Here is a 24,573-nt window from a genome sequence, read left to right on the forward strand (position 1 = left end):
GAGTATTTTTCCCGCACAGCAGAGCCTGGCAAGCTCCCCGTGGTGTATTCGATATGCCAAAATTTTGCTTCACTTGAGCAAATCAATGAACAATGGGATGACAGTGATACTGTATTTGCTTGAGCCGGCACCAGTAACATCTTCATTGTGAGACTTGTTGTTATCGAATATATAATACATAGCTTCCATTTATGAAGAGAGTGGAGGTGATAAGTTCCAAAGAAGAGAATCTTATGCCAAGATCAGAGCAACGATCAAGAGTCTTAACACAACAGAGCTAAAAAGAACAATGAGGAATTTTCATCAGTGACTGTTTCATCCCTCATATACAAGTGCACACATGGGATTCCCTCTCAGAGAGGATCACAGAGGTTGGTGAGCAAATGAGACCAGTAAATTTGAGGTAAGACAATAGTTTGGCGGCATTCTTCAGCCCTTATGCACCTGTGGACTGGCACCTGTCTTCACACGGGCCCACAGATTGGGGTTCTCAAGGCATTTTTTAACCTTTCTACACCAGCAGCTGGAGACCATGGCTCTAGATCCAACCACAGAGGTGGAATTATAACCATTCCACAGGGCAGGGAGAGGGGGATGTTTAAGCTTAGAACCCTGAACATATCACCATTTGCCAAAGACATATAGTTCACATCAAGAATTTCAGAAATCTTTTATGTTCTTATTCACCATTTCCTAAAGCTCCAGAGTAAACTTCTTTAATTGTAAAGTGAATTATCTATGATGAGGGAGACTGAAAGTAGAAATAGAATTTTTTGGTTTGCTTTTTGTTTCTGGGCCACACCCAGCAGTGCTCAGGGGTTACTCCTGGCTCTGCACTCAGGAATGACTCCTGGTGGTGCTCAAGGAACCAAATGGGATACTGAAGATCTAGCCCGGGTTGGCTGCATGCAAGGCAAGTGCCTCCTTAGCCACTGTACTATTGTTCTGGTTGCACACACAGAATTCTAATGAGCTAATTGCACCTGCCACGCAAGTGGCTTCTCACAGAATGTGCTGAACGTGCCATTACCAGACGCTGAAAACAGACCCACACAAACCACTGCAAATTCTACTAACAAGCTGACACTGGCATGTACCACCAGTGACTCACACCTAGACGGCCCACCAGACAGGATGCTCCAACAGAAATGGTTATTGTTACCATAATTTCATGTTATACTTTAGTTCAGAGCCACCCGACAAAGCTGCCAGATGGATGGTGAGAAATGGCAGCTCAGAGCCAACATGTTAACTGACACTGAGATCCCTGTGGGCAAGGTCTTGCCCGGATCCTCCTGTCTGGGGCTCTCCTAGAGCGCCGCTCAGAGCCAACTGTACACAGAGATGTACTGACGGAGGGACAGCTGTCTTCCGAATCTCAAGCAGAACACACACCAAAGTCATCGTCACCTCTCCCGTAACTTGTTCTAAGTACTCAGAATGAACACACAGATTGGAGGAATCCCTTCCTCACGTAAAGAAAAAATCGTTTTTCAGGTTTTAGAGAGATAGTTAAAATGGGCAGGCTGCTTGCCTTGTATGTGGCTGACCTGGGTTTGATCCCTGGCACCACATCTGGTCCTCCAAGCCCTGCCAGGAGTAATTCCTCAGTACAGAGCCAGGAGTAAGCCCTTAGCACCACTGGGTGTGGCCCCAAACCCAAAACAAGTAGTGATATTTCCTAATTAAGTCCAAATTCTGAGCGGGTAGGGCGTTTGCCTTGCATGCAGCTGACCTGGGTTCGATTCCCAGCATCCCATATGGTCCCCTGAGCACGGCCAGGGGTAATTTCTGAGTGCAGAGCCAGGAGTGACCCCTGAGCATCGCTGGGTGTGACCCAAAAAGCAAAAAAAAAAAAAAAAAAAAAAAAAGAAGCAAATTCTGGGTTGATTTTGGTTTTCCCTTCAAATTCTTCTATGGAACAGTTCCCTCCCTTTTCTTTGATATGGAAAATCTTGGTGTTGAAAGGGCATAGATATTAGCATAATAATAATAATATCCAGTTTCTTATTTGTTTAGCGATATTGGTCAGGCAAAATCGTCGAATATGATGTGGTCAATTTCATTGTGGAACTGTGCACCGGAAGACTCCCATGTCCAATGTTAAGATTCAGCATTCTGGAACTGCGAGTCACCGTGGATAGTCTTGGTCAACATGATGAACTCAGACAGTCTCTCACCCTGTTCATTCCATTCTAGGCTGTGGGTCCCAATGTGGAGTTCTTTGGGCGACCTTCTCGGTCCTATCTTGGCATTAAACTCACTGACAATGACCTTGTAGAAGGTGTGGTCTTCTTTATAGAACTTCCCCAGCTCCATGCAGAACTTCTCAATTTCCTCTTCGTCATAGTTGGATGTTGGTGCGTAGACGATGAAGATAAAAACTGCTGCCAATGAGCCACATCTATTCAAATGTAAGCGTCCAATTCGAGTTGTTAGGCATTCAAATGAATCGATGCTCATGGCCAAGTTCATGTTGATGAGGACACCAACACCAAAGATGCCTCTACTGTTGCATGTTCCGAGGAACAGTTCTTCTCCAGTGTCGAAAACGGCATGATGTGATTGATGCCTTCTCATGTCAGTCGATCGAATGATGTCATACTTGATCTTCTGCACTTGCACCAACAGGTCCTTGATGGGTGCTTCCGATGCCAGAGTATGTGCATTAAAAGCGCAGACAGTCATTTTAGTCCTTCTTCATTTCAGTTCGGCCCTGAGATTTTAGCAGCCTTTCCCTGCTTGTACTTCTCAACACTGCCTCCTTGATGGTTCACCGCCTCATCATGGTAAGGGGGTGGCAACAGTACCAACTGGCAAAGAGTGAAACAACAGGACATGCCACCTGCATGGCAGAGTCTGGCAAGCTACTGTGGCGTATTCCATATGCCAAAAACAGTAACAAAAATGGGCCTATTCCCTTGACCCTGGAAGAGCCCCCAATACGTAATAATATGCAAGTATATTATTTATGTTATTATAAGTAATGACAAATATTATTAATATGTAAGAGATACATATAAGTAATCTCTTATAATGGCCCCTAGGTGAAATTCAACATTCTTCACACACTCCCCTCTAAGAAAAGTTTTTTTTTGGAGCATTTATTCATAACAAACAATACAAAATAAATTATTTCAGTTCTGCTTTGGGGCAAGGGTTGGGGTTTAGGATGGAAACATCCAAAATATGGTGGTGGGAAGGTGAGATGGTGGTGGGATTGGTGTTTGAATATTAAATGTAATCAAATATTGTGAACTACTTTATAAAAATAAAATTTAAAAAAGTATTTTCTTGAAGGAAAGCACTGCTATGAAAAGTTTGGTGATAAATTTTTTTTTCTTTATAAATTATGTGTTCTCTCTGTTCTTTCTGTGCTTTAAAAACACTGAAATATAATTTACAGACAGAAACATCTATCCTATTTAGTGTACATTTTTGACAAGTGCATTCAGTTCTAAAACCACCACCACCACCATGAAGAGAGAGAACTATTACCTCCCCACCCCCGGAGCAGTTCCTTTCAACTGTTCTCTCACCTCCTCACAATCACATACCTGTTTTCCATTTCTCTACTTTGCATTCCTTAGACTATGGTATAAGTGAAGTTCCTCCATAGTCTTCAGAGCCTGCCTTCCTCCACTGGAGACCCACTGATGCTGTTGCACCATCAGTAGTCTGTGCCATTCTGTTCCCAAGCAGTTCTTTCAATGGCAATGGTGCCATCCATACTTATGGGTTACTATCTGGTCATCAGTAAAGAGAATACCTGGGCGTTTTCAGTTCGGGCAATTAAGAATAAAGCTGCCATAAATGTTTCACTTATAGATTACATTTTAAAAATATTTACTGTTCTGGAAAAAACCTGAATGCCCTAGAACAGACGACTGGTTGAAGAAACTTTGGTACATCTATACAATGGAATACTATGCAGCTGTTAGAAAAAATGAGGTCATGAACTTTGCATATAAATGGATCAGCATGGAAAGTATCATGCTAAGTGAAATGAGTCAGAAAGAGAGAGACAGACATAGAAAGATTGCACTCATCTGTGGAATATAGAATAACAGAGTAGGAGACTAACACCCAGGAATAGTGGAAATAAGTACCAGGAGGTTGACTCCATGGCTTGGAAGCTGGCCTCACATTCTAGGGGAAAGGCAACTCAGACAGAGAAGGAAACACCAAGTAAAATGTGGTTGGAAGCCATGCGGGGGAAGGGTGAAGCATGCTGAATGTAGACTAGAGACTGAACACAATAGCCACTCAACATCTTTATTGCAAACCACAACACCTAATTAGAGAGAGAGAACAAAAGGTGGCAGGGTGGGGTGGAGGGGAGATGGGATTGGGTAGGTTTGGAGGGATGCTGAGTTTATTTGTGGTGGAGAATGGGCACTGGTGAAGGGATGGGTTCTCAAACGTTGTATGAGGGAAACATGAGCACAAAAATGTATAAATCTGCAACTGTACCCTCACAGTGATTCACTTATTAAAAATAAATTTAAAAATAAAAAAACAAAAAAATATTTACTGTTACATGGTTATAACAGTGTTAACTTCCCCCCATCCCCCTTTGGTTTTTCGGCCACACTTGGCAATGTTCAGGGCTGATTCCTGGCTCCACACTCAGGAATCACTCCTTAGTGGCGCTCTAAGGACATTATGGGGTGTCAGAGATTGAACCCAGGTCAGCCACATGCAAAGCAAGCACCTTATCCACTGGACTACTGCTCCGGTCAAATGTTTATGACTCTGATGTACAAAGTTACTACGCCATTACCCCGTCACCATAGTGTTACAGACCCTCTACCACTGTCCTTTAAATTGAAACAAAACAAAACACAAAAAACCAAACCCTAGAGGTGCAGCTACACCATGCCCACAGCCAGAGTGCCAGGATCCCCCAATATTGCCCCAAGGTCCCTATCCCTACTTTCCACCAACACCCTTAGGTCACCATACCTGAGGGCTATTTTTAGTAGAGATTGTCTAATTCCTTGCTTGCCTTTTTATTTTCCTGAGCTAACTTGGAGGGCCGGCCACACTATTGGCACATGTTTGACTTCATGAGACATGCACACTGTTTTCCTAGGGGAGCCCCGCTCTGCTCAGCCGCCAAGAGTGTGGCAGGGGCAAGTGGCTTGCACACACACCAGCATTGCATGTCAACAGTTCTGTCTGGGGAGCAATTCTGAGAAATCCGGTATGGTACCTAACTGTGGCTTTCACCTGCATTTCCTAGTGATAGCAAGCATCTTTCCATATGCTTATTTGTTCTGTGTGTATCTTTGTTAGAGGAGTATCTATTCAAATCTGCATATTTGTTAACTTTTATTGTGATGCCTCCAAATCATCTAAAACACTTCCTGCTCTATCTAGCAGGAACTTAACTCTATACACTGACTGATAAACTAATGAATATATTCCCTTCTTCACACACAGGAGGTCAAGTAATCACACTAACAAAAATTAGAAAACATATGGGAGATTTATGATTTTTAATATTTTAAAACAAGTAAAACTGGTTTTCATTTATCAACACCAAGAATGACATCTGATGCATCTCTATTTTATTTTTTTGTGGGAGAGGGCATTTAGCCCAGGAATATCAAGGGATTATTCCTGGCTCTGTGCTCAGGACTGATCCTTGGCAGTCCTTGAGGAACCACAAGCAGTTCCAGGGATTGAACTGGGTCAGTGGTCAGCCGCATGGAAGGCCATACCCATTGTACTATATCTTTGTCCCCCCATCTCTTAATTCATCTCTGCAAAAAGTAGACAGAATTCAGTTGAAAAAGTTGTAAAACAAGAAAAAGTATTTTACAGATTGCTAATAGAAAAAGAATGTAATCTGTTTACAGTTATAAAGTTATTTATTGTGACAAAGGAGGAAAACTCCCAGTAGCGTCTCATCTTTATAAGGTTTGTTAGGTCTGCTGTACCAAATACATTTTAGATGTGTGGCAGCAATTAGAATAAGATATACTGAATGAAAGTAGAGACACAGTCCTTGACATGGAGAATGTTATCTGTAAGACGTTCAAAACAGGGTTTTGCATAATGTGGAAATTTTTTTAAAATGTCATTTTATTGATAAAACTAGAAGAAACAAAAATCTATACAATTACATAAAAATATCTCAGTTAATAAGAAAATGTCATCAGCAAAATATTTGTGGAAATGATGAGACAATTTTTTTTCTTTTTGGGTCACACCTGGAGAAGATCAGGCTTTGCTCCTGGCTCTGCACTCAGGAAAACACTTCTGGTGGTGCTCAGGGGAACTATGGATGTTGGGGATCAAACCTGGGTCAGCTGCATGCAAGCAAAACGCCCTACCCTTGTACTATCACTCTGGCCCCTGATAAGACAATTTACAAGGAATAAATGATTTATTTTCATTTGTTCTGGGGCCACTCCAGCTTGTACTCAGGGCTTACTTCTGGCTCTGTGCTTAGAGGTCACTCCTGGTAGTGCTCTGGACACCATACATGGTGCTTGGGTCAGTTGCATGCAAACCCCTAACCCCAGTACTCACTCTCTGGCCCCAAGGATCCCATTTTGATTTTTGTTTTTGTTTTTTTGGTCACACCCAGCGATGCACAAGGGTTACTCCTGGCTCTACACTCAGAAATTATTCCTGGAGGTGCTCAGGGGACCATATGGAATGCTGGGAATCGAACCATGTGCCATGTACAACGCAAATGCCCTACCTGCTGTGCTATTGCTCCATCCCCCGCCCCCCCATCCCATTATTTAACACCTTTGTCACCATAGTGAAGGTGAACTTGTGATCACAGTAGGGGGTTACTTTGCAGTAGACAATGTGACACGTAAATTAGTGTGTCACTGCCCTTCCTCCCTTCTTGCTCAGTATTTCCTGATGTTAGAACACTAATGGGCTGGGGAAGGAACATTCAGGAACAGAAATTTTCAGCCTGACATTGGGGTGCTCAAGGAATGCTAATAATGTTGCCCAACTAGCCATCTTCCCTGTGAATGTGACTGATGTGCACCTCAAGACTTCAGCTGGCATCAACACTGATGGTAACCATGACCAGTGCTTATTATATTGCATATCACATTCCATATGGCAACATCCGAGTAACAACATAATCAATTTAAACAAATGAGTTCTTGATTATAGTGACTCACAGCAAGAAATTAGAAACATTTAGTATTAGATTTTGATTTAGTATTTCAAGCATTTTTGTTTAATCAGTGAGTGAGGTTGGTAAAATAGAAAAGGAAATTTAACTATTTTACAAAGATGTAGTCTAGTTACATATACACAGTCATATGTATATAAACACATATTTTAAAGTACTGACTTAGGATAACACAGCAGGTAGGGCGTTCGCCTTGTACACAGCTGACCCAGGTTCGATTCCTCTGTCCCTCTCAGAGAGCCTGAAAAGCTACTGAGAGTATCCCGCCCACATGGCAGAGCCTGGCAAGCTCCCCATGGCATATTCGATATGCCAAAAACAGCAACAAGAAGTCTCACAGTGGAGACGTTATTGGTGCCTACTCGAGCAAATCGATGAGCAATGGGATGACAGTGATACAGTGATTTGCTAAAATTAATCTTTCAGTTAGAAGCCGCTATAATTCAAAGGTTACAATGATACATCTAAAAACACTGGGTGAGCATCAAATGAAATCATTCATTTAAAACTATAATGCTAAATTAATTTTCGATGCTAACACGAGTTGGCTGATAATAAGAGAGAGAGATTCAGGAAGTTTTAAAAGATGTTCTAAATAGGATCTGATTATGTAATTTTAAATTCACAATCAAGCACGTTGGCTCTGGAGAAGACCCCAGGTGGTTTGCAGTGTTAAATAGCAGATTAAAGTCGACACAACCAATTTCTCTAATCTTATTAGTGGTACAACAGCTGTCAACTGTAACCATCACTGTGTAGCCTTCGGAGACATAAACAAAATGCCTCAATGCGTCAACTACCGAAGAATAATTATCAATCACTGGCTAATTAGCTTGCAAAACAATTTCTTTTACTTTTATTGTCCTAGGGCAAGTTACTGAATTTGGGAGATCTTAATCTACAGAAAGATGCAGAATTAAACTCTCCTGATGAGAAGTAAGGAATTTATTAATAGTTGATTATATTCTAAATTGCAGCAAAACTGGCAAAAACCATTTTGTTTACACTGAGGGTCTAGGACGTACTGGGTACAGGAAGTGGTGTGTGGATTCAAACTTCCTCACATCTACATCAGTTAGTGATGGGAAGGAGATCTTCCTCTTGACTTCAATTTTAAGAATGGTGTTTAAAATAGTATGGAAACATGTTTCTTTTTTAGACAACAATATTGCCTGTTGATCCCTGAAAATTTTGCCTAGTACATACATACAATTAATTATAAAAGTTGTAGGTTCATCGTTCCCTATTTTTGTTAAATCAGTTTTTCTCTCTGACTACCTGGCCTGAAAGATAGGAAGAATGAGTACACAAACATTTTCCTTTACGTCAAAAACCCACTACAAAGTCCCTAATATGAAAACCCCCAAATAATGAATAAAATGATACCTCCTCCACCAAAAAGTAAAACAAGACAAAATGGCAATAAAAGCAAAACCCAGCAACCACAGGAATAATGAATTTTTATATCAATGGAGCGCTCGCTTATTTTTCTTAAACCAGTGAAAGCCAAATGTTTATAAATTCAAGAGTACAGTCATCATTTGCCTTTAAATAGAAACTTTGAACAGACTCAAACTAGAACTAGAGCACTTCAATAATTAAACTTATTCTTGTGTAGTGTAATTTATTGTTTTGTGCGATCTTTCCATTTGTGCTGCAAATTCTTTGAAGATAAAAATCATACATGTCTCAGCCTAAAAAAAAAGGTAGTTAACAAATACCTGAAGACAGGTATACTTCTCTTCAATGAAACCATAGGTAGAGCAGAAACAATACCAGAACAGAATGCCAAGTCTTAGCTGCCAATCTGTAAATCATTCAGTCTTTTTTTTAGCCTTGTTCTTCCACTTAATACAATGTGAAAAATGGGTAAAGGAATGCCAACGACATTGCTAAATAAATTATATACATATACATATATATAAATAAAAAACAATCTAACTACTCTGTTATTTGTGATAATGCCAAGTACTTGCAAGGTTTCAGGACATCTCCCTTGCAAAGGTTCTTCTTCTTACTGACCTTTCACTTAAAATGCAAGGGTTAAGAACAAGGCATGAAAGAAGTGTTGGGCTGGGGTCTGGCTCAAGCAGTAGAACATGTAATGATGTAATGTCCCCATCCCCATCAGCACTGCAGGGCAGAACTATGTGGGTGTAGCCCCCACAACAGTGATTAAAAATAACAGTAAAACAATTACACTACACAATTACATTTTTAAAAAAGTGCGTCAAATGACCAAAAATGACCAAATTACTCTTTGTGTTTGGTTAAAATAACATAAGCAAAGAGACTTAAGTGAAGCAAGTGGCAGCAAAAAATAGTCGGTGAATGAAACTGCTATGAACTTTTTACCCCTAAACGAGAAATAAATAAGGAATCACCACCTTTCATTGTGGCTGCCTTTTAGAGCATTTGCGTTTTAACAACATCAAAGTGTTTACAGCTCTCGAGTGCGTCCTCCTGCTTCAGGCCTCCAGGAACGAGGGTCTCTGCCTGGAAGGATGGGATGGGCAGGATGGAATCTATTCTCTACTGTGCAGTGCCGAAGGTACGTCCTCCAGGAGACAGCCGTCTCTGGCAGTCACTCGTCCTGTGCGCCATCTCTGCACGGGGACATGCTTTGAAGCACTTAGCCCCCTGCCCTACATTATTATTATTCTTTTCTCTGTTTAGCTCATGCCCGAGGAACCTGGCGCTGTGGGTGATATTTTTAATTTATCTTCCCAACTTTTCTGCCCAGCAGGATCAAACTGACCCACTAGATATGTGCAAACACAGAATGACGTATCTGGCTGTCACCATAGGGGTGGGAAGGGGAGAGTGGAGGGAATAGGAGTATTTAAATGGGACGTCACCCACCTTTCAGTGCTCAAGACAAGCCTGCCTTCTTACGCTAAATGTCACGGGTGCCCCAAGCTAGAGCATGGCAGTTCGCCAACCCCCTTTATACACACTAGCACTTCACCTTCACGACAACCTGAGAGATAGGAATTTTTCCCCGTTTTTCAGACAAAAAATACTATAAGCTCAACCGAGTCTTAAGAGGCAGGTCTTGCCTCAAAAGCCGGCAAAGCTTTACTTTTCAAAGACTTTCCAAGTAGCTGAGCTTTAAGAAACCTCGACTCTTAAATTCCAGCTGAATTTAATCCAACAGTGCATTCTATTCCCTTCTCTCTAATACTAAATACAGATATTTCTGGCTGGAGTTTTAGAAACTAAACAAGTGGAAAAGTGAAAACGGTTCCAGAAGTAAATTTTAGCCTGAAAACCAATATACGTTCAAACTGTGGTATGTGTTTGTATACTATGATATTACAGCCGCCATCCTCTGTTCGGATTGCTCAGGAACCCAAGTCCCTACAGGTGACAGAAGAGAGATAATGGTGCCGGGCAAAATCTCCTAATTCGTGATTCTGTAAAGGACTACAAGAAGACTATTATGTCACAGTGCCTAGAAGAAAAAAAAAAACCCACCTGGCTGCTAGCTCTTTAACAATGGTTTAACTCAGTGTTTCTCCAAAATACCACCTCCCGTTATTCAACACCCCCCTCACCGCCCCAGGCTATTAAGAACAGTCCAGAGGGAAGGGCATAGCTTCCAGTATAATCAGGGAAGTTTGCTGTGTTTGTTTGCTTAAGAAGGAATGTTACTAAAGGGCTGGTCAGCAATTTTTTTCCTGAGAATTGTACAATAGGCCAAATAAGTTTGGGGGCCTCTGCTTTTGATATACTGCCAATTTTGTCATTGTCACTGTCATCCCGTTGTTCATCGATTTGCTTGAGTGGGCACCAGTAACGTCTCCATTGTGAGACTTGTTACTGTTTTTGGCATATCAAATATGCCAACAGTAGCTTGCCAGGCTCTGCCGTGCGGGTGGGATACTCTCAGTAGCTTGCCAGGCTCTCTGAGAGGAGTGGAGGAATCGAACCCAGGTCGGCTGCATGCAAGATAAAAGCCCTACCCACTGCGCTATCACTCCAGCCCACTGCCAATTTAACACATTGAAATACATGGTTGCTTTTCAATACTGGAAATTTACTAGAACACTGGGTTCACTTAGAAGAAATGAGCTCAGCAACAACCTTTGCTGGAATGCATCCACGAAAAAGCAAGAGTAGCCCAGAGGACGAGCTCCGTGACTTAGAATATGTCTTGCAAGATATGGTTCAAGTCCTGGTCCACCACATGCACTGAGTGTGGCCCTGGCAGCTCTGCAGCCATGCTGTCTGTGGTCCCCAGTGCTGAAGTGATGCCCCGTGCCACCACAGTCACATGAGTATAAGCACCATGAAGGGGGTGATCCCTGGCAGAGCACTGGAACTAAAGTGGCCAGAAAGTGTGACACCTTCCCCCCCTCATGAGCACCACAGCCACTAAGCGTCCATCTCCACCAAAGAGCGTGAGTCCCAGTGAGCACATGTATGTGAGCCTTGGCAAAAGGAGCTCAAACTGTGGTGAGCACCAAACCCGAGGCGGGAGCACCTTCACCTGACGGGCGACTTCAGGAGAGCACCACCGCTAAATGCATGGGTCCCACTGCTGGTGTCTGTGTGTGACCCCAGTCACCTGGACAACATCCGCGCAGGAGAGAGGGGGACAAGTGAAGGAGATGTACATTTACATGAGCTCCAAAGCCGATATGAAGAGTTATTTACACGAATCTTGGTTTTTAAGACAGTAATAACCTGATCTCTGAATCAACAATGAGGCTTGATGAAAATATTTCCCTGGAGAAGAAATTAGCATGAAGGAAACGGCCAGTAAACCTGAGCCATACATAAGCTGTGAGTTATGTCCGAGGAGTCATTAACAATGATAGCCCAGGTGAAATATTTTAAGTAGTGAGCTAATCAATAACTGCTCCACCAACAACCTAGTCCTCGTGTGCTTTCTACATAGGAAGGAAATGCTTCATGTAGACGACGATAAGAAAAAAATCGCTAATTTTATCAGAAACACAGAACCAGCCTCTAGAATTTTAGCAAAATTTTAGCAAAACAATAATCCCACCTAAAACAAAGTTTTGCATTTAAGTATATAATTTTAGGAAATAAGAAATAGAGAAGGGCAAGAAGAGGGAATTCCATAAAATAAAAGAAAGAACTCTGAAAGTCAAAGGTAAAAAAAATAATTATACACCCCAGGCTGGGAAGTGGAAGAATCCAAAGTGGAATATGGGTTTTGCATTTTTCGCCGGGTGAGAGTGAAACAGAGACGAAGCGAAGGCCTGAAAGATCATTAGCTACCCGAGTATATCCCAAAGAGACTCCTGGGTTTCCCTGAGAGGAACAAAACTCTTATTCCAAAAACAGGCTTGGCCTGAAATAACAGGCCGAGGCTTTGCTTCCTTCTCTTACCCACCCTAAAACGTTTAACCAACAAGGTATAACTTGAGAGTTTTCCACATGGAAAGGAAATGCCATAATGTAGACTGGCTTAAGGAAAGAAAGAGTCAGAACTGCTCACTGGATCAGAAAACCCAAATCCAGTACCTATTTTGGTAAAATAATGCATCTTCCCCCTGCAGGTGAGACTTTGCAGTCAAATCTAATAATAAAGGCATATTACCCGGTTTTGAAATATGATTGAGTTTGTCCTTGTAGAGCTGCAGGATTTGTGTTTTGAGAATCATGTGCTCAAGGACGTCTTTTTAATGAGGGCAAGGGGAATAACTATTCTTATAAACTCCTCACCTTCTAAGTAGCTTAATCTGATCTTCAAAGTGGGCAATTTGTTTCTAATTTCAGACAATACTTAGTGAAAAGATTAAATTATGCAAGAAAGTTTGAACTTTTGAATCATAGGTTATGATCAACTGCTTTATATTACTCGTAAACATAGGGTGATCATGCTAATTATAGAGTTCATGATAAAGTAATCATCTTAGGACCTGAGAACTGATGAAAATGTTAACACTAATGCACTAAAAAAGAACTTAAGTAAGACTGGCTTTCTTGGGGAATAGAGAGGAATTGGCCATACCTAGCAGTACTCCTGGCTCTGCACTAGGGGATCACTCCTGGCAGGGTTGCGGGCACTATACGGGTATGGGGTGCCTAGGTCAGTCGTGTGCAAGGTGAGTGCCTTACCCTCTGTAGTAACTGTCCAGCCCTTAAGACTTTTATTTCTTCTTCTTCTTTTTTTTGGGGGGGGTTGAATCACCATGAGATACAGTTACAAAGCTTTCACGTTTGAGTTTCAGTCATACAATGATCAAACACTCATCCCTTCACTAGTGCACATTTCCCACCACCAAAATCCCTAGTACTCCCCCACCCCAGCCTCCCCTCCCCCTCCATCCCAACCCTTCCCCTGACTGTGTGGCATACAATTTCCACGATACTCTCTCTCTCTACTTTGATGACACTCAATATTTTGACACTAGTCCCACTGTTATTATTTGGAATTTTCCTGCTGCCACTCAAGCCTGCTGAAAAAACAATGCCAGACAACTTATTTTTGTATTGCTTGTTATGAATAGCTTTAGATGTTGCATGGCCTCGAGAGTGGCCGCATGCTCATGAAATTCTAAAATTTTAGATAATTAGGGTCTGGAGAGACCTCTGCAGTGAGCTGCTCAGTTCCAAGGTTTTTTGTGTGTCTCTGGATCATGGCCATTAAAGAGCTTAAATAGTAGCTGGAGGCAGTTTGTGGGCATCATCTCAGGGCCCCATTGGGTGGAGGCAGGAGAGGGACCAGTCCATTCCCTATCCCGTGAGGCTTGGCATTTGCGGTTACTGCTCCCGCATACCTGGGGTACTGGGGTCTGGAAGATGGCAGCCGTGGGGATTCCTAGAGGGCAGGTGGAGAAACAGCACCTGCTCCTGTCTGGAGTGGCCCTGTGAAACTGGCCTGGTGCAAAGTCCAGAGGCATCTCTGCAGCAGGCTGCTCGGTTCTGAGATTCTTTTGTGTGTCTCTGTTATTTCTTCTTATACTACTTTTTTATTCTTCCAATAATACACAATGTTTTCATACCTTTGATTTTGAAGATAAGTTCTTCACTCCAGTGTCTGTTACCTTTCTTAAAGCATTCTGTGAAATGACCATTTGGTAATATGGGTATGACACTGTTAATGTTTCTAGTATTGACGTACACAGAGTCTCTTGCCCGCACGCCTGGCTGTCTTCCCCGGGGCCCCTCGGAGGGGATGGGCTCCAGCTTCCCTCCCCACCCCGAGCAGAGCTCCCGGCAGCCAAAGACCACTGGAACCTAGCTACAACCATGCTCAAGGCCCCTCTCCACACATTCGGACAAGCCTCATGCATGAAGGCACTGGCAGAGGAACCCAGGTGTGTGTAATCCCATCAACGGCCAACATCCAGAGAGAGACTTAAAAGCTCTCGACCGCAAAGCGGCCGCACGATATCTTTAGCCTACTTCTCCCTCTGGGAGAAACTGGCAATCTTCTGAGAGTTTCCTGCTCACATAGGACAGCCTTGCAAGTGTATCCATATGCAAAATCCAGTAACAAGCTGGATCTCATTACCCTGACCCTGAAGAGCCCCCAGTGCAACATTGTTAGGAGGGCCAAGTCAAGATAGACTTTTAAGATCTCAGGGAAAGGACAAAATGAGATGTTACTGAGCCCGCCCGAGATATCGGTGATTAACGGGATTTTGTGATCGTGACTGACCTATAAATATCAGGGTAGGGGACTTTAGGCAGTTATGGGGGTTGAACTCAGGCCTGCCGTGGGCAAGGTAAGCACCCTACCTGCTGTGCTAAGTCTCTGGCCCAGCATGTGTTTACTTTAGATCCTGGGACAGCAAGTTTAATGAACATCATTTCCCAGGCAGTTTTGCCCAAGCGGGCCAGCAGACAAGAGGAAAGTTCAGCCAGCTGCAGCCCATGGAAATATTCAATGTGCATGAAGAAGGGGCCCCGGGAGAGCCTGCTTTAAGCTGTGAACATTCATTGTAAACTCTCTCTCTCTCTTTTTCTTTTTGGGTCACAACTGGCGATGCTCAGGGGTTACTCCTGGCTCTGCACTCAGGAATTACTCCTGGCGGTGCTGGGGGGACCATATGGGATCCTGGGAATCGAACCTGGGTTGGCCGTGTGCAAGGCAAATGCTCTACCCATTGTGCTATCGCTCCAGCCCCTTCCTTTATTCTCTCTCGATAGGAAAGAATTCAGAGAAACAACACAAGGTTGCAAGGAAGATTATAGCACAATTATTTTGAATATAATCTAGAGCTGCAAAAATGTTAGTACTGGTTTTAAACTGAGAGGGTTCTTTTCGTTGGAAGGGCCAGAAATTCACAGAAATCCACTCAAATATTTCACTTGCTGTAAGGCCGGTGGCAAACTTTCACAGGAACCCAAGAGCGAACCAACTGCTGGCTCCCAGGAGGGCAGAAACCACGCCAGCTCCACAAATTGACCTGCTCTTGGTTCTACCTCTGCACCCGTGATGCACTTCTCACCTCCCTCCGCCCCCCACCCCGCCCCCGACGGCTTTTCTTAGTCCTCGAATGGCCATCCCAGAAGTTATTCTATGTGATTTTTCAAACTCAAGTATACAGTCAGAGTTCTCCGAATTTCCAACTGCAGATTCCTGAGAGAGAAACTTGACCCTGGCTCAGCTTGACTCTGTGGAGCTGGGTTTGAAGCCCCCCCGATGGCCTGGTCTATGGATGGGTGACGCTGGAGTCAAATTTCCGCTCTTGGGGAAGCCAGCCACGGTCCTCGAGGGAGACATCACAGGACACACAATACGGTTGTGTAGAAGAGGCCTGGGTGAAAGGCTTAGAGCGTGTAGTCCCAACACTCAGAATCAGCGTGGGCAAATGGCGAGGGAGTGGAGGTGAACGTGATTTGAGTCTGACAAGCCAAGACGGGAGATGAAAGGGGAACGGGGAAGAAAGTTCACTGCGGAAACGGGATGAAGAGAGTCTGGACCATGTCGCCAACTGAAGGGAAAGGCACAGATCTGTCAGTAGATGAAGCCCAAGGGAAGAAGGCAAGCGAATCAAGGGGTCAGAGTAAGAAACAACCTGGAAAAAACCCCAAGCAAGCAAACAAGCAAGGAAGCCAGGCCTCATGGGAAACTGCAGATACTAAGGATGCAGTATCACATTTTTCATACGAAGACTGTGTGGTTATGTAACCAGCGTGGTTATTCCACAAAAGGAACACAGCAGGGGACAGAGACAGTGCCTAAGGATTGGGGTGTGTGCTTCACATGCAGGAGGCCCAAGCCTGATTACTAACACCACCAGGTCCACTGAACACTGGCAGGAGTGACCCCAAGTACTGAGCTGAGCTGGGAGTAGCCCCTGAGCATGATCAAATGTGGTACAAACAACCCCCTCTGCCATACACACCCCCCTCAAAAAAGGCAACACAGCAAACTACTAATAATATCCAGAGTTCGAAAATCTCATTGTCCACGATTATACATTCCAAAAGGACAGGGCCTAGTTTTCATGTTCCTTAGACAAGAACCGTGCCCCACTTCATCCTGGGTCCACATGTGCACAACTGATGACAGGAAGGATAGCGCCAGAGAACAGGCTCCTGAGTATCGGAACTGGAAGCACGGGCGAGGCCGTTTACTTGCTTCTAGAGCACAACGGGATCACGCCCTTTGACTGTGACAGGAGCGACGTCAGTCCGGACTCTGTGGGAAGACTGAGGGAAGCGCAGGGGCAAAACCTTAAGGGTCCCTGGAGAGCAACTGTAAGTGTTCTTGCTGCCTTTCAGGGGGAAAAATACCCCCGCTCGCTCGGAGAAGAAATTACAGCTAAGGTTGTGGTCAGGCTGCCGACATGACTGGCTGCAGACCTTAGTCGGCTCGCAGCCACAGCCACTCAGCTATGGTGGCTAAGGAGCAAGGAGGGACACTCGCAGGGCACGGGGCTGAGCGGCTGACGCGGAGAAGCCGTGCACCTCGCGTCAGCTCTGCTCACCGACTCACCGGAGCCAAGGAAACAGGATCCTGCCAACGGAGAGACAGCACGACCGCACCCTCCTCTGAGTGTGGGGAATCAATCCGGGATCTCTTGTTCCAAAGGATCTTGGGAGGCAAAGTTCCACCTCATGTTATTCTACATGTGTTTATCTCTGTTATGTCCAGCACCTTCCACTAAGAGTGACTTGGGGCAGATCAATGTGTGGACTCTGTGTTTAGTCTAAACTGTATTATATGCGAGATGCATATAAAGATGCAAACAAAGAACACATATCTGACAGGAAATGGAGAGATGGTGTGCTCTTATAAGGCACAGCGGGGGGAGGATCCATTTTCATCTTAGTTAAGGCCAACAACCAAAACTACAGTTTTGGCACGACTTCTACCTTTGGAGTAAGTGGAAGTCAGATATAAAGTTAAATTGAAAATCTCATAGAAAACTAAGGATAGCGTAAGGTAAAAAAAAACAAACAAACCCAATGTCTGGAAGTCTAGTTAACAGAATAAAAGTCAAAGTCAGAACACCCCATTTAGTGAAGACAGGATTATATTTTCAGACCCCAGAGTTTGAGACTGCAAGTGGTGTATTTTTTTTTTTATCATTTCATCTTTTTTTTTATTCTTTTATTGAATCACCATGTGGAAAGTTACAAAGCTTTCAGGTTTAAGTCTCAGTTATACAATGCTCAAACACCCATCCCTTCAAGATTGCAAGTGGTGTACTTTTTAATTCCTTTGTTTGAGTTTAAGAACAAGAATCCATTCATACGCTCAAGAGAATATTTTTTAAGATGCCTGATACTTTGCAAAATAATATATGTACTGCTTTGGTCTCTGATCCCAAAGAATTACACTCTATTTGCAGAAGACAATAGGACAAGAAATGGGGGTGATAAGGTGTACTGGTCTCAATACACAGAGCCAGGTGTACACTATTTTCTTCTCTGACCTAACTTTTGTTTTTTCTCAATGACTTAAATCAGAGGTTCCCAATTCATTGAACTTCTTTAAGTGGATGAATAAAAAGCTCCTTCCTCCTGAAATAGCACTCAAGGCTATGACCTCCCCCCCCTTTTGGGTCATTCCAGCAAGAAGTTGGCACAGCCCACTTTGGGAAAAACATCTACATTTTAGATAAAGACACATATGTTATACAGATCATCACGGGGTCTGGCACAGAGTTAAAGATAAACTAAGTTAGTGGCCAATGCAGGATCCACTAATGATCTTAGTAGACTGGGCTGAAAGCTCCCAGGATAAAATTTGGGCTGAGGTTAAAAAAAAAAGTCCTAACCCAATCATGAACAACTCTGTGATTTTATAGTGACTATTAAAATTTTTTAAGTAAAATTAATAGAAAATAGCTTGTTAGAAGCTACATAACTTGGGGCTTTAGAGCTCAGTAATTAAAGAGTTGCATGTGGAGTCAAAACAACTATAGCTGAGGCCAGAGAGAGAGCTCAGAGGGCTGGAATGCCCTGGGTTTGATCCCCAGCACTGCACGGCCCACAGGGAAATGTTGTGAACAGCCCTGATGCCTCCTATGTGCTGCCAAGGTGGACCTCATGATTTGATCCTTATTTGATCCCTGGCATGACGGGGTCCAAGCAATGAAGTTACCACCACCTCAGAGGGTCTGAGTGTCACTGGGAATGTCCCTGAGCACACTGAATCCTGCTTGGGAACCCACACTTGAAACAAAGCCCACCAACAACCACAAGACAGAAACAAAACCCACTGATAGCAAAGGCTGGAGAGATAGTGCTTGCTCATTTGGTGTCTGCCTTGCATATGGCTGACCTAGGTTCCATCCTTGGCACCACATACAGTCACCTGAGCCCACCAGCAGTGTCCCTGGGCACAGAACCACGATTAAGCCCTGAGCACAGTTGGGTTTGACCCTCCCCAAAAAACGAAAACAAAAACAAAAACCCAAACCCACTGATAGTCTCTCAGGCCTTTCTTTGTGCCCAGCATTTAATAAACAATTTACTTAAAATAAATAAATAAATAAATAAATAAATAAATAAAGGGCCAAGCCCAGTGGTACTCAGGGACCACCAATTCTAGGGATCATACTAGGTACGTACTCTGCTACTCAACTCACATTCCCAATACCCACACTTTTTATTCTCACACTAACCAGCAAGCCCTCTCCTACATGGAGGGTTGCCATTTAACTGAGGCTTTGCATATCAAGCGACTGGGCCCAGGGTTACAGAGCTGCTACATGAAAAATAGAGGTTTAAGCTCAGCTCTGACTCCAGAGCTGGTGCATTCCCTACTCTTCCATGTTGGCTGCAGTGTCTCGTGGCGATGAGATGACTTCATGGAAAAAATTTTATCCAGAAGGACAATGAAATATGATCATCAAGGCTGACTGGGAAGAAACATGGTTAGTGAGTTCTCCAAATGAAAACCCTGGATTCCTATGGAGAGATGACTATTTAACCTTTGTCAAGAACAAGGAATAGCAAAGCAATCCAGGGTTGAGATAAACCCCATCCAGCAAAGGTCTGCTGGCTCCTCTGAGAGCCAGGAACACTGGCTGAGGCCTGCAGGTGACCAGGAGGAGGGGGAGCCAGCAAGCATCAACTCTCCCCTGATTCTCAATACTGCTAAGTCAGGACACTGAAAATATGACACAGTTTTGGCCCAGATCCATCTTCTTGATCATATAATATGGGGTTTCTTTAAAAAAAAATTACCTAAAGAAAATGACAGTTCATTTCTATTTTAAAATATTCAAGTGATGTTAAACAATGGTGGTGAGCCTCACCCAAAGAAAAGGCAGAATATATCATTCCTACTTTTGTACTTATTTTCTGCCATTCAGGGAGGCAGAATGACATGAACTGGCCCAAAGATGCATACAGCTTGAAACGCAAATTGCCCAATTTCAGAATGACCTCGTCAGCACCAAAGAAAATTTTATAGGAACATTTGTTAAGATGGGTGACTTCAGAAAACCACATCCTATGTCCACTCAATTTTAAACAACCCCCTGAAGACTCAGAAAGGTTTCAAAACATAAAATTTCCAGGGCCTGGAGTAGTGATAATACAGTGGGTAAGGTGCTGCCATGCATGCAGCCAACCTTAGTTTGATTCAGAGCACCACGTACGGTTTGTTGAGCATCACTAGAACCCCTGAACACTGAGTCGGGGGTGGCCTCTGGGCACCACTGGGTGTGGCGCCTCCACACGCACATGTGCGCTCGCACACAACACACACACACACACACACACACACACACACACACACACACACACACACTCCATGCCCCAAAACCCCCCATCAGCCAAGCAAAATTTAAGATTTTCAGAAGCAGGAAGAATTTTTGATCTTGCATTAGAATGATTTGCTGGCAGCAAACAGTCACTTACAGGTAGTTGTGTAAAATAAGTACAGTATAACTACTAAGGCACAGCAAATATTTCTCAGGGAAAGAAAATAATTTTCATCAAAACTTCTGATTTAATTTAAAAAATTATGGGTTGTCCCCTCCCCCACCCACTCCCAGAAAATATGACTGCTACAACCCAGGAACAGGGCTAAGTGGGCAGGGCGTTTGCCTTGCATGCCCTTCTTGGAGAGCCCGGCAAGCTACCGAGAGTATCTTGCCCTCATGGCAGAGCCTGGCAAGCTACCTGTGCTGTATTCGATATGCCAAAGACAGTAACAAGTCTCGTGATGGAGATGTTACTGGTGCCCACTCGAGCAAATTGATGAGCAATGGGATGACAGTGACAGTGAAATAATGTCTGCTACTACATTCCAGGTGGCTGGGGACCAAAGGGTGACTGAAGAGGACAAGGTTTAAAGGCTCGATAGGATCTTTATGACAAAGGGCAATTTGCAGCTGACGACCTAACTGCCACTCAGTCCAGTTCCTTGGCCAGGACTCCAGACTCTGGCAGTCTTGACCCTGGCCTGCTCTTCCTGCACTTTAGGGATGTTTCCACATTTCACAGCTCAGATCTTTGTGAATATACTTCCGTGCACACACTCCCCTTTTAAACTTATTTTTTGATACCACAAGAAAAGTGTGTTTTTCATTTCTTCTACTTCTATCAGCAAGCAGTTAGAACTGCCAAGGAGTTCATCAATTCTTGATTGAGGATTAGAGAAGGCGGGCGGCCAGAGAGACTCCCTTTAGAGGGCTGTTCGGCCCAATTTAAGTTTTGTGAGCACCTCTGCTTTCCCTGCTAATGGGGAGCAATAAGCATTTGCTATTCAAGCCTGAACACACACAATTTTCCTGAAGTCCCGCATATGGAAACCATAGGGCAGAAACGATTCACAATGAAACATGGAAGACAGATTAAAAACTATACTCACTTAGGAGGAACCCGTGAAACTGTGTTCGCATTTGTGACCGGGACTACTTGAAGAATGTGTTCAAGGGCCGTTAATCCACCAGCAACTTGAAATGCAATTTGATCTGCCACATTCTAGACAGAAATACAAACAGAAATTAGCCCAATTTCCCAGGAACAAAATTACAGCCAAACGAAATATTTAGTTAGAGTGTGAGACATTCTGCTGGTTCAATTATTTTATAAATATTTATCGAATGCTGACTCAGAGCTCACGGTGCTAGGCCAAGTGGCGAGCAGAGAAGACATGGCTGACGTTCACTGTGGAGCTTAAAACTTACCAGACGAGACCCACGCTAATCAAATGACTATAAATAAAAGAACTTTTATTTCCATAAGAACCTTTGAAGGACATGGAAAGGTTCTGAGACCAATGGGGGAACCAACTACTTCTCTGGAAAGTTGAAATATTCAGGCAGGCAAAGGGCAACAAAAAGGGACAAAGGTAATCCAGGCAGAAGGAAAAATCATTCCATGCTTGTTTTTTAAAAATAAAACAAAATAAAAAAGTCTTCATTTTGGAATGTCAATCACTTAACAAAGACAAACCAACATGTACAAAGTTTTCTCTCACAGAACTTGTTCTCTTCAGTTACTAAGTTAACCTAATAGTCAACTATTTCTCTGGATCTTTCTTCAACCTCTAGCTATTTTAGGGAGAATATTAAAGGGACCATTTAGAACTCAGCAACTATAATCATTCCTATATACTCCCCTAATAATATGGGGGAGAAATGATAGTACAGTGGATAGTACGGCCGACCAGGGTTTGATCCCTGGAATCCCAAAAGGTCCCCTGAGCAAAGCAATGCCAGGAGTGATTCCTGAGTGCAGAGCTAGGTGTAACCCCTGAGCATCACTGTGTGTGGTCCAAAAAACTAAGTTAATAATAATGCACAATTTCTGTGGGACAGAACCTCTCTCACAAAAGGTTCTTTGCATCCCTCTGGGATGGGGATGAGGGATTCCATGGAAGCACATTCGTGGTGAAGTGTAGGTAGAAAATTGGCATCAAATAAGTAAAAATTGGGAGTCTGACCCATTCTACAGTCTGAGCTCATTTGCATACTGAAGGCCCAACCCTTAGCACCTCAGAATGTAACTGTGTCAGAAGCAGGTAAGTGAAACTGAGGCTGTTAAGGTGGGGACCAGACTGGACATGACTGTCCTCATGAGACATGTTATATAAAGCCTTGCCAGTGTAATGTGTATGTGCAAAGGGTAAGCACAGCGAAAAGGGGGCTCTTTATGAACCAAGGAGAGATGTTTCCAGAAAAACCCAAACTGCTCACACATGGCCCCATGCACTTCAGCCTCCAGAACTGTGATAGCATCAATGTATGCAAGGAAGTCACCAAGTAGTGATTCCCAAGCAATACTCAACCATGACCCCCTCTCACTGCCTCTAATATCACACCATCGGCTATCCAGTCTTGAATTTTCTGCCATGTTGTCTTTTACGGTGGGGGCTGGGAATGGGGAGGTGAAAGGAGAGAGATGAGTTGTAGGCAGGTTCTGTTGTGCACATCTGCCTGACTCTTCTGCTGTTCCAAACATCATGCTCTGTCAGCTTGATGTGAACTATTTATCATGGTCCTGGTCGGGGTTTGCAGGGGGAGCATTCAATTACTCAAACTTAGAGCATAATAAAATATAGTAAGAGAGTATAATTAGTCCACTGTGTTCCTAGACAAGAACACACACTTTTAAGAATAAAAATTAATCATCTAGAGCTGAGAAGATAACTCAGAAGGCAGGAGCTCATGCCTGCATGCATGATACCTGGACTTTTAGCCTCACCACTGCATACCCCCTGCCACAGCCTGCCACCCCCGGGACCCCTAGATGTAGCCCTAGTGGCTCATGAGCACTTCCAGGAGTGACTCTGAAGACCTAAGCAGCATGACATCATGGATCCAGGATCACTGGGAGTGGCCCCCAGGTCCCCAAGTGCCACTGGGGAGAGAACCCTGAAGTAAGAATTTTGTTATTAATGAGGAATGTTTCTTTGGAATTAATTTTGTTATTAATGAGGAATAACAATCAGTAATTTTTTTAAAAGGCTCAAGTGCTTAGTCATTTATACCATAATATGTATCATTCTTCTTCTCTGGAGGAAGCTATAGCACAGTGGGTAGGGCGTTTGCCTTGCACGTGGCCGACCTGGGTTCGATTCCTCCGTCCCTCTTGGAGAGCCCAGCAAGCTACCAAGAGTATCCTGCCCGCACAGTAGAGCCTGGCAAGCTACCCGTGGCATATTGGATATGCCAAAAACAGTAACAACAAGTCTCACAGTGGAGATGTTACTGGTGGGCGCTCGAGCAAATCGATGAACAAATCGACAAATTGACAGCGCAATGCTACAGTGCTTCTTCCCTATGCCAGAATATTAACATAATTAAAATGCAATAATCACCTCATCATTTTTATGTTAGCATCTCACACACACAACAGAAACTACATCCATCCTAATTGTGTAGCTGGAAAAGGAATGGAGAATTAAACACTTTCTGAATCAATCCCAAAATAAAAATAATTAACCTTTATATAATATGCTATAATAACTCCAAAGTTAAGGCTATCCTGACATTGAAAACAGTAGGTTCTTTTTGTCTTTTCAGTAGAGCCTTGCTTTATGTATTCTATAATATATAGGTTTTCTTAATTCCTCCCCTAAATTTATCCATATTGTTGCTGCTTATAGCAGTATTTCACTCAGTTTCCTTGCTATACTATATTCCTTTGTGATTCTGTACCTCAACTTATTTGAATGTTTCATTGCCAAGTATTATCTGGGTCATTTCCAATGATACTTGGATAGTACTGTGGAGATTCCAGCTAACACCATTTTACATATGTTGCGTGTGTATCTGGGCATATAGACATGTTATCATGTTGGTTATGTTCTTCAGCACAGAACTGCTGGTTCACAGTGGGAAGCTGGTAGCTTCCAATTTATCAGCTAAGGCCAAATAGCTTCCCCTGGTATTTGGAAAAAGTATACGTTTTGCCACAGTGAAAATTTCAGTTATTCTATATTCACACCAAAACTTGGGCTTGCAGGTTTTTTTTAAATATTGGTCATTCTAAGGATGTGTGGTGGC

The 24,573-nt window shown here is 43.3% G+C and overlaps 1 protein-coding gene across 1 annotated transcript in view; it reads right to left on the minus strand.

Moving 5' to 3' along the window:
• SCAPER (S-phase cyclin A associated protein in the ER) overlaps nucleotides 1–24,573 on the minus strand; it is a 363,121-nt gene that overhangs the window by 104,836 nt on the left and 233,712 nt on the right. Inside the window, exon 24 of the mRNA XM_055130600.1 lies at nucleotides 21,432–21,544. Within this exon, the coding sequence (XP_054986575.1) occupies nucleotides 21,432–21,544 (113 nt within the window). The remainder of the gene's footprint in view (nucleotides 1–21,431; nucleotides 21,545–24,573) is intronic.

Source organism: Sorex araneus, chromosome 3 (assembly GCF_027595985.1).
Source record: "Sorex araneus isolate mSorAra2 chromosome 3, mSorAra2.pri, whole genome shotgun sequence".
Taxonomy (NCBI): domain Eukaryota; kingdom Metazoa; phylum Chordata; class Mammalia; order Eulipotyphla; family Soricidae; genus Sorex; species Sorex araneus.